The sequence below is a fragment of the Genypterus blacodes genome, unplaced genomic scaffold (genome assembly GCF_046128005.1).
Source record: "Genypterus blacodes isolate CSIRO-AG114 ecotype Tasmania unplaced genomic scaffold, CSIRO-AGI_Gbla_v1 ptg000156l_1, whole genome shotgun sequence".
Taxonomy (NCBI): domain Eukaryota; kingdom Metazoa; phylum Chordata; class Actinopteri; order Ophidiiformes; family Ophidiidae; genus Genypterus; species Genypterus blacodes.
The window spans coordinates 5368137-5379106 of record NW_027466957.1 but is presented as its reverse complement, the minus strand read 5'-3'; the positions used below and the strand labels follow the sequence as shown (position 1 = coordinate 5379106).

At 46.3% G+C, this 10970-nt stretch overlaps 1 protein-coding gene across 1 annotated transcript; it reads right to left on the bottom strand.

Annotated features, from left to right (window-relative positions):
* Positions 1–683: 683 nt before the first annotated feature.
* Positions 684–10290, bottom strand: iqsec2b (IQ motif and Sec7 domain ArfGEF 2b). The gene is made up of 14 exons (XM_076166757.1): positions 9408–10290; positions 9018–9309; positions 8590–8907; positions 7438–8489; positions 7159–7320; positions 6486–6608; positions 6210–6376; positions 5804–5943; positions 5597–5722; positions 5399–5498; positions 5123–5284; positions 4787–4975; positions 4530–4579; positions 684–4243 (listed from the first exon to the last, which is right to left on the bottom strand). The coding sequence occupies exons 1-14, from the start codon at positions 9455–9457 to the stop codon at positions 3062–3064; spliced, it is 4113 nt and encodes a 1370-aa protein (XP_076022872.1). The 5' UTR covers positions 9458–10290; the 3' UTR covers positions 684–3061.
* Positions 10291–10970: the final 680 nt, after the last annotated feature.

Sequence of the window (10970 nt, the reverse complement as noted above, 5' to 3'; positions counted from 1 at the left end):
TCCTATTAGGGGAACGGATGTATTCAGCCTACATTAAAGTTATATCCTGTCTGTTACATCACTAGTAATGAGGCTCTTTTGTAATCAAATTTAAAATTGTTCTAATATTAACTAAAAGATAAAATAAGCTTTGAAAGCCAAATATGACTTAGTTGATTAATATTTCATAAGGTTCATATCATTCAGAAATGTATATTTAGTAATGTAAAAGTGTGATGCCATTGCTGTAACTCTGTAACTGTAAATGACATCACTGCTGTTACCGTGACAACACTGTTTCCATTTGATAGGGTGCTGCTGGCGACTTTGGAATTGGAAACCTTGAAAGCAACGGAGTCTTTTGACCGCACACAGGACTTTAGACTTTAGGTACAGCTCAATGTATCTTGGAGTTTGAAATTTAGTCACCTGGTCTTGTTGTGCGTAAGACAAACACAGTTTGCCAATCTTTCCCATGTAGTGACACGTCAAGGCAAGACGTGCTACTACATGATCGGACCATCAAACTGAGCTAAAACTGGTGCTGTGTTTGGGTGGAGAGTTCAGGTTAAAACCAGATATGATATCTATGATAGGATTGATATGCAACATCCTTCCATTACATCTATCATGATTCATTAAAATGTCTTATTATAATCGAGGAGGCAGTCCTCCATATGAGGTAAAACAACACACAAGGCCACTTCACTGCAAGGACACTTTTTAATTTATCAGAAGCAATAAATATTCACATATGAATTCTCTATTCTTCCAGTACACATAATACATACACAAACAAAAAAATTCAAATCCTATGTTTAAAATAATAACAATAAGTGCACTGACATATAAACACTTTTAGGCTTTAATTTATATCGCGGTAATTCATTCTCTCACCTTCAGTCTAAAACAATAATAACGAAAAAGAAAGAAAGAAAGAAAGATATATTCCTTTTGGCCAACATCTCCTCTCTGTGGTCCCTTTTATATGTACATACTTAGTGGCACTCACATGCACGCACCTGAATATAGAATGGGAGTCATTTATCCCATCGTAATGATAAGCCTATGTATCATATATTATGTACATCCAGGTTTATACAGTACAATCTATTCAATAAGTGCAGTTATATTCATGCAAGAAGAGTCAAAAAGGACACCATAAAAGCATTAGATTAGCCAACACATACTTCAAAAAACCTCTCACATACAACATTCTTGAATCTCTCCAAACCTCTTAAATCTTCATTAAGACTCTTTTTTAAGCATCACATTTTTAGTAGATAGTTGATGAACTTCCTTCATTATTTAGTCTTCACACCCTCATCTTGTCTTTAATCAGAATGTAATTTCCCTTGGTAATAATGGCACCAGTGCGATTCACCATTAGTGCTCATTTTCAACTGCAAAAATTGCTGTAGCAAAAGTGATAACACATACAAGGCTATTTTACATTCTTGACTCTTGTCGTGTTATCAGACAAGAAGCCCTCAGCAGGATGCGGAAGCATCAGACTATCTAAGAAGAGTTATCTAAAAGTGGTGAGAGAGGAAGGGGTAGAAGAAGGCCATTTCTGACTTAAGACATCACGTGTGCAAATCCACAAAACCTCATGTAAAAGCGTGCTTCTTCAAAACACAGAAAAACACGCAATGATTTACTTTGATGACTGCGAGTAAGTGAGCACAGGTGCCGTAACGAAGGGAGTGGCACCTTCCAAAACCAGAGCCTTTATCCACGTTGGATGGCCATGTCTCAAAGCCTTTTCCAATGCTGGGAGGCGTAAAGAAAGTAAAATAATGAAAATAACAATGATAATAATGATATTAATAATAATAATAATCAAAGCAATGTTAAAACATTGGTTTAAATTCATTATCTAATTTCAGGTTTTGTAACTCACCCCCCTTAAGAAATGATATCCCAGTTTGCTCACATGTCTTCCTCAAACAAAGAATAAAAGGAGGAATATTGTCAATTCTATTTGAACAAATGTTTTAGTAATTATTTTCCACAATCAAAAATACTAATTATTTAAAAGCTTAACTCAATGGAAATCATGATACTATGGAAATAAATCACACTTCACATATCATAACGCCCTCTAGTGGTTAACACAAACTGAGGGAATTTATATGTGCATATACTTTCTATAACCATGTACAAACATTTGCTGATATAATTAATCACTGATCAGAACAATTTTCAGACAATATATATATATATCATACTCATAGCAGGTATATTATAATATCGATAAAACAGCAAGAAGCTTCAGAAACATTCAAAATATATTATTGATTGTATCATTATTTCCCACACCCCACAGGGAATGTATCATTGTGAAGTCAGGGGGGCTCTGTTGACATGTTAGAGACCATCGAGCATAAAACTGCGCACTCATAAAATTTTAGGACAAAGCAACATCTCCGAGGTCTATTTTAGAAAAAAGATTCCTTTCAGCAAAGCAGAACCTCAAAGAACAGACAGAGACATCATGAAGCCAAGTAAATTATTGCAAAGTCAAGGGATGTTTTTTTGCAGCTCTCTGCCGTGACTGTTTCTGATGCCAAACTCTGCTGGAATCCATTTGGTCTTGTGTAAGCAGCTGGATTATCTCTGGTCTCCATGTTCCCAGTGTCATATTATCACATGTTGGTATTGTACATGATACTGCATAAATAGTCTCAGGCTAATGTCTAACACAGACTGCACTAGACTTCAAACAAATAAAACTGAGGCTATATACCTATAGATTTAATTTCATCATAAATTTATGGCTATATATTTTTTTGATTGTGTGTGCAAACATGGGAGTGTAGTTGTGTTTTTCTGTGTGTGCAACGTAGCTAAGATGTGTGCACGTGTCATTTAACCTCGGCCGCAGTGGCTTAGCTTCCCGTCTACACCTACGTATGTGGAAAACGGAGGTGAAAGTAGCAGAGACGGAGTAAGCTGCGCTTCCTCTTGTCACTAGCGCTGCTGTTACTTTCCGTCCTGGCAGACTTGGTCCTAGCCCTGGTTCTGCCCACCTCCTCCACTCTTTCATATGACCTCTGACCCCTGGGGCCCCACATCCTGCTCACACCACGGTGCTTATCCGATTGATAGGCTTGGATTTGGAGCTGCCCCCTGTGCCGGTCGCCTGTCCAGCCCCCGTCACCTGTGGCCCCTGCTGAGGCTGCCCTGGGTGCTGGGGGGGGTGAGGGGAGAGAGGTGTAAGAGGGGTAAGGGGGGACGAAGGGGGGGGTAAAGGGGAGTGTGGTGGGGGAGGGGGGATAGAAGAAAGAGGTGGGTACTGGGGCAGATACGGGCCGGCGGAAGCTGCGTGATGTGCACTGACGGTAGCGGACGGTAGGTTGTGGGGCAGGGTGCCGAATATGAAGTGTGTTTGATGGGTAGAGTGGCTGGCTGGGTGCGGCGTGTGTACGTGTCCGGGGTGGGTTTGGGAGTGTGCGTGTGGGTGCGGGTGGGAGTGTGACATGGTTAGTGGAAGTTTGGTACCAGGGCCGCCTCCCCCTCTGACAGAGTGTGTGGATTGTGCGTGGTACAGGGCAAACTGTGGGTTCTGGGAGTGTTGGGAGTGAGGAGAAAGAGGTGGGGGGCAACCCACCACCATGTTGGTGTAACGACCCACAAGCCCATGCTGGGAAAGCTGGGAGAGATGGGCCAGCTGTGGGTGCTGACCGTGTGGGGGGCCAAGCGGTGGACGACAAGGTAGTGGGCCTCTGTGTATAGTATGAGGTGGGGCACTTTGCAAAGGAGGTGGAACGGGCTGGACGTGGTAGCGATGGTGATGGTAGTAAGGTGGAGGTGGCTGCACGGTGCCCACGTGACAGTACTGTGCATGTAGCGCCTGGATCTTGGAGGGCCCCCCATCCAGCTGGCACAGGGATGAAGGGGAGAGAGGAGGGGGCCCTCCAGTAGTCGGTGGGGGGACAGGTGCGGGGTACGGTGGCCCCGGTGGTATAAGGGGCCCCGGTGGTTTGGCGCGTTTGCTGCCAAACAGGGAACCCAGGAAGGAGCCGCTGTTGTTGGTACTCCCCCCAGGGCCGTTCCCCGATCCTGCTCTCTCTACACTGCTGGAGACTCCCCCAACTCCTGTCCCAGCAGTGGTGTGTTGCTGCCCCGGCCCACCCCCCACCCCCGTTCCGGGGCTCAGGATGGGGCGGTGAGGCCGGAAGTCTTCTGTTCCATAGCAACCAGGGACCACACCTGGCACCGAATAGCGCTGGTGAGGCTGTGGGCTGCTAATGATGGATCCCTGGGAGGATAAAGCATCAATGTGGTTTAAATGAATCATCGGAGTTCTGGCAAAACATCGACACGCACAGCAAACACTGGAAGGTAAAGATGTGCTGGGGGAAATATGAAAGCAAACAGCCGTGCAAAGGGTTTCACTTCAGCCACATGTGGACGCATGCATGCGCTTGTTCACAGTACTATACACACACTCTGCATGCTAAGGAAGAGTCAATCTATAGCACTAGTGAAGAGGGGAGGATGCTTGTTAAAGGTTTACAGGTCTACATCTATTCTGTGAGACTTACTTCCATGGTACTGTCCAGAGAACCAACACTGTTCCTGCGACCACGTTTCCCTGCACCCCACCAGGAAGAGTCAAGTTAGCAAAAAGCGAAAGAGTGGAATGCTTGAATATAAACTGCAGAAGGTGCGTCTGAATGACAGCGAGCGGTAGAGGAAGACGTAGCAATAGAGCAAAAAGTCAAACTCCTGTTGAAGCTCTGCACCTGTTTAAACCCAGATGATAGGAAGGACATAGAACTGAACCCATCTGTGATCTCACCTGTATCTGATAGGTCCCTGAGAGATGAGCTGAGTGCTGTGCGTTTTAAACCCTCTCCTATTGAGCAGTTGTCATCAAAACTTGTTCTTCCCAAGGTGCCATTCACAACATCACTCTTCACACCTCCTCCAACCACACTTCCACTTAGCAAGCTGGGCCGCATAACACCTTTCTGTTTCTCCAACTCCGCTGTAAATAAATACAGAAGACAGAGTGCAATTCAAATTGAGAGAGAGCGAGAGATGAGGTAAGAGGATGATCTCTGAGAATGAGTCACATTCTGTTCATCAGTTAACGTGGAGGTCACAGTGATGGCCAGTAGATGGGGGTGCTTACATTCCACTCTATACTTCTCCATTTCCTGCACTTCAGCTATACTCTCCCTGAGGTCACTGACAAAGCGGGTGCGGTCCTGCTGACTGGGTGCCATGAACACGATAAGGACTTTCCTGTCCCCACCCAGGACAGCTGAGGTCAGACGAATACCGTGAGGGTAGTCTAAGAGAACCAGAGGAGTATTAGTGCCACTCGTGCCATATTTGTGAGGGAAGAAATACACAAAAACAGAATAAAGAATATATTCACGCTGCAAAAGTAAAGATGGTTTCTTACATGAATTCTGAAACATGTGCACTTGCATTTCAACCAAAGGGAAAGATTGTCTGAAGCTGTATGTGACGGAGGTTTTCTTCTTCTGGAATATCTTCGTCACCTGAGGCACAACATAGAAATGATTATGTCACATATACTGTGAGTTTGAAACATAAAAGGATCTATCATATATGAATCAATGATCAGTGTCTGTCTTACCACAAGCAGGTCATTAAAGAGGAAGACCTCTCGTTGATGCACTCCTGTTCTTTGAGGTCTGTTAGGGTCCGGCACCTCATAGAGCTGGCAGCAACACACCAGCCTACGATGGGGAAGCGACAGAACCTGTACAGAGAACACAGTTACCAGAGTTGCCACATACATATAAATTTGCTTAGTTAACAAAAGCTAAAATGCCAAACTCACAGGCTTCTTGCCAACAACGACCCTTTCCACTGCCTGCACTTGGGACACATGGTCATCGTTGGTCCGTAGCTCCCACTTCTGAATGCGCTGATAGATCCCAACCAGTAGGTCCCTGGGTATATCCTGACCGTTGTCTACACCTTGGATGGAGACAAGCGAAGAGGTTTATTATTTGCAAATGATGAATATTGCTTAACAAATGATCAGTGCAAATCACATTATAATGTTATGCAAAGCGTGCCAGTGACCTCCTTTCTCATATTTTGTAAGATATGACATTTTTCATTTTGGTTATCCTTAAACACAATTTCCATAATCATCATCAAGACATTCCAATGTGCATTTTGCATAAAATGAGCTATATTCACTCATAATGCAAATCTATGTGTTTTCTGTGCAGCAGCACCTCTCAAATTCTTGATGAAGTCCTCTAGTTTCATCTTCCTTTCAGCTTTGACGTTGGGGCTGTACATGTCTGTGTTGAGAAGGATGATGGCAAAGGCCAAGATAAAGATGGTGTCTGGGTTTTGGAACTGGCGGACCAATGTTGGGTTACACACACAGTACCTTTGACTGCATGAGAGACAGAAACAAAGTTCAAACATTAATCTTTAGATAATTATTCTGCAACAAAATAATTCTGTATCTACAGTAAATCCAAAGTGGCCACGGCATCTCAAACCTGAAAGCTTCTATCAGCCTCTCCACCTTTTGGGCTTCTCCCTGGACTTTAATCTGAGCCTGGAACTTCCTCAGGGCATCATCAAGGTCCATACCTGAGAAATCCATCTCATCCACCACACAGCTGAAACACACAGAGCAGAAGTGGTACTGTAACCTCTCCTGTTCCACACCCTGAGGCCTCAGTAACATCCAACATTCCACACAGATCTTTACATTGCACCTTTTTACGACAAAGTATCTTTTGCCATTGTGCCATTGTGCTTCATTTGTGTATGGTGCATTCATGTGTCACCTATTTAACTTGATTGCAATACTGTTTGTTCCAATGACTTGACTCATTCAGTCACTGATTTACACTATGAATCAATAAATAAGTGATTGCAACATATAATTAAAAACATCCATTCATGAAAATTAATGTTCCCTGCTAAAAAGAACATTGATGTGTTGTTAACCACAAGTATTGCACATAATTTGAGGTATCAGGAAGTGAAATAGCACAATTTGTATTGCAAATGTGTTGTGCAATCAGTTCATCAGCGGCGTGAACACATTTGCTGACTCTCTGTGGGAAACTTCATGGTGATTAGTTTGATGATGGTTTTTATTTTACAAGTCTATAAAGACTCCTTGGACGTGCTTTTAATTTTGGTCTTAACTCTCATACTCACTCTAAAACATCCTTGTTGAATTGTTTCTGTCGGTTTCCAAGGAACTCTCCGATCATCTGCCTGCTCAGGCCCTTCCTCTCCAGGATGAACCGTGCAATGCCAACAGGGGTGTCTGACACGAAGCCTCTCTCTATCAGGTACTGGATTCCTTTCTCAGGCTTCCTATGATGAATGAAAAAAAAATGACACTTCTCTATAAAACATTACCAAACAATTGACACGTGTGGTATCATTAGGTTCTCCTGTCCATTCATAGTTCAAGCATCTTCACGATCTTACTTGTTGAAAAGGTTGAGACCTATACGGTACTGCCGCCTTTGCACCACATCACTGTTGAACGGTGGAGAGTCCCAGCTGTGGCGGCTCTCTCTCTGGTAGGTCTGCTTGCCCAGAGGAGGCAGAGGTTCCCTCAGGCTGTCCTGCGACGAGGAGCCGGAGCTGCAGTTGACCGTCTCATTAGAGTTGGTTGTGGAATTAAGCGAGTCGTTGTCTCCGTCAGAACAGCATGGCTGCTCCAGACCACCAGGGGGCAGAGCTGTCGAGGAGGAGGAGGACAGGGGGGTGGTGGGCGGCTGTTGCGGGGAGGAGGAGGACGAGGGCGTGTCGGGATACTGGTGGTGGTGGATAGGGTGGTGGTGATGGTGGTGGTGTGCCACCTGGTGAGGGATGTGCGTGGGTATTGGTCTGCCAGGGGCCCGGGTCTGGCCCTGTGCGGCTGCTGTGGAGGAGGGGCGGGTGCCTGTGTTAGGGGAGTGTTTGAGGGTTCCCTGAGGGGAGCCAGCCCCTACCCCAGACTCCTGCTCGTAGACCAGCTGCCTGCTCAGAGAGCCGCGGTCCGAACGGTCACTCATGTCCACTGAGCTGTCGCTGGGCGGCTCGATCGTGAGGAGCGGCAGATGTGCACCCCGTAAACGATAGTCCCGACACTCTGTACACGGGGTACTGCGGCGACTGTTACTGCTGCCCCCTCCCTCGGTGTCCCTGCTGTCTTCGCGTACACCAACGCCACCACCTGGGCCCCAGTACTCCGTGTCGGTGCTGCTGGGGGCCCGGTCCAGGGACAGCGGTGAGGAGGGCATGCCGTCGTCCATGTAAAGGGTGACGTCACTGTATGAAGTGGCCGTGCTGTCCCCGTGCATGCTGAGTCCTCCCCCACCACCCCGGGCTCTCTCTCCCAAACCTCTCTGCGACGAGGGGTTGCTGCTGCTACTCCACACACACTCTCCAAAGTCTTCGCTAATCCCTCCACCTTCCCTGCTGCCCTCCTGGGAGTCCTCGCGACCCGCGCGGCAGGTAAGGGCGTCGTCTATGGAGTCAGCTAAGGACTTCACCTGGAGGGGACAGAAAGTAGGAGAGGAGACATGGCATTAGTCTCACATTTCTCTCTCTATTTATGAAGTCATTTGACATGTTTGTGTTTTTGTTGCTTACCTGTTTTGAGAAAGAATCTTCTAGGTGGGTGTAGTCTCCTGGGCGATCTACGTCTGGGGAATGAGGCGGCCCGATGGCGACGCTGTGTGTGAAGTTGGTCTGGGTCTGGGCTTGCTGCTGAGGTTGTCGCTCGTCGAAAGAATACTGTAGTCTCATGTTGGACAGGATGATGCGACGCGTCATGCGGCTCTCTGAGGCAGAGCTTCGGAGGCGCTCAAAGTTCTTGTTCATGCGATACTGTCTGAAGGCCGTCTGAATGATCCTGGCTGCTCTGCGACTTACAAAGGAGCCACCATACTTCCTCTCCAGCATCTCCACCTGGCAATGTGGTGGTGGGGACACGAGAATGAAGACACAGAAAAATACACTAAGAGACAAATCTACAACAACAACAAAACCAGCTGCAACACAACTGAGCAACCTGATACCTTCTTATCCTGCAGATCTGTTGAGAGCTCGTAGCTGTCAGAAAGTGCTTTACATCTCTTGTTTTCTTCTTCCTCCTGCTTGCGGAGAGCCAGACTGGCAGGTTGGTGACGAGATCGCAGTGCCCAGGCCAAGCTGGAGGGAGTGGAGACAGGCACGCACGAGGGGCCCCGGGGGCCAGAGGGAGCACCACTGCTGTCACTGTACCTCTCTGAGCCGCGCAGGTAACACGTCTGGCTGAACGGGCTGTCTTTGTGGGTGCCGGTCTCTGGACACTGGGATTCCCCTTCCACACTAGAGGAGAGAAAGAGCGTCAGGGCAAAAAGGTCACACCAAACAACGCTGAACAGAGCGAATAGAGTTCTGATGTAGCTCATAAACGTGGGACTCACAGGTAGACATTAGAGCGTCGAGGAGCTAACCATCTCCTAGCGGAACTCATGATGGGTGAAATGGAGCAGATTCAAAAGTGTATATAAACTTTCACCTTATCTTCTTTCTTCTCTCTCTCTCACTCACACACACACACACTCTCTCTCTCTTTCCTTTTTACCTCCTGACACTTTGATTTGCAGCCTCTCCTCGCCTGTCAGCATATTGAGGGAGTCACAAACCACTAACGCGCTCACATACCTGCGACACCATCCTGACTGGAAAGACCACAGTGCTTCATTCACCAGCAGATGTAAAACAGACCCCTGCAGCCCTGAGAACACTTATACAATATAGTGAAGGCAGAAAACACCGCAATCAGTCACTCTCACTCTCACTCAGTAATGCTGCCACTCATTGGGGGGAAAGGCAGCAGTCAAGAGTTGCAAGCAAATCACAAAAATAGTTAGAATGAAAATGGAATAATCCTCCGGTCTGGTAATCCTCCAGCGTCCTGCTGTGTATTTTTGCCCTGACAAACATCCCCCCAGAAGCCTTTTAACCAGTGTGTGTTTGGGCAAAAGCTATGGTCACGTGCTCCTGCCTACATTTCCTTCTGGACTCGGCCACGCCCTCTTTTGGTCAGCTGTGCCCTGTCCCATAACAGGACAGAGGAGGGGGAAGGCCGGGTCAACTTAGTGTCGAGGAGGCATTCACATTCATCACACAAAATGGGACAACTTGGCAGTGTAACATTCCTATTAGGTTTTTCCGATTTGACATGGCGGCGGCTCTATTGCAGCTCTGTTGACTCTATATGGTCATATTGCTCAGAGTGGGTAAATCTAACGTCCTCCTCCCTCTCTCCTTCTACTGTGTCTGTGTTCCGCTGGGTCATGGGGACTTCCTGTGTTAGTGTTTCGCTGGTAATAAAAAAAACAAGGCAAGAAGGAAAAGGCTTTGTGCCGAGCAAGGAAACAAACTTCAACATATTTCAAAAACCACAGCATCATCAGGAAGAAATTTCAGTTGTTGCAGTTGTGATGCTGTAGCTGATACTGATAAGGAAACGCTGCATATCAGCAATCAGTGGAGAGGAAGGAGAGGAAAATGTTGTACAACGCAGCACCTCTCTGCAGGACTTCCTGTGCTTTAAAGTTACACATGATGGCGCACAAATTACTGCTGAATCTCATGGAAAGCAACCGAGCACACGTCCATTATGTTGCACAATACAAGAATCATACAAGAGCAGCTCAGGAACTACAGGGAAGTAAAGCAGCTAGTGGAAGCTGTTTTCAATATTCAAGGCCAAAGCAATACATTAACATTTATACCCATGGAATTCATCAGAATACCAACACATTTTTGAGCATTTACTGGCATCAACTTGTTGCTCTGTGTCCTCTTTTTCTCCACGCAGCGTTAAACATTCCTCCTCTTCTGCTCCTTAAATAGAGAAACCGAGAAGAGGGAGGGGGTTGCTTGGTGACTGTTGCTGTGGGACCTTTGTGGGCGGTGAGGCAGTTGTTAGGATGAAAATTGCAGTTGCCATGACAATGTATTTACTGTTACCACCATTG

Coding starts and splice junctions, on each gene's coding strand:
- iqsec2b (XM_076166757.1), bottom strand. CDS start 9,457: ATGAGTTCCGCTAGGAGATGGTTAGCTCCTCGACGCTCTAATGTCTAC. Junction 4,976..5,122: donor GGAGAAGTATAGAGTGGAAT/GTAAGCACCCCC, acceptor ATTTATTTACAG/CGGAGTTGGAGAAACAGAAA. Junction 4,244..4,529: donor CTCTGGACAGTACCATGGAA/GTAAGTCTCACA, acceptor TTATCCTCCCAG/GGATCCATCATTAGCAGCCC.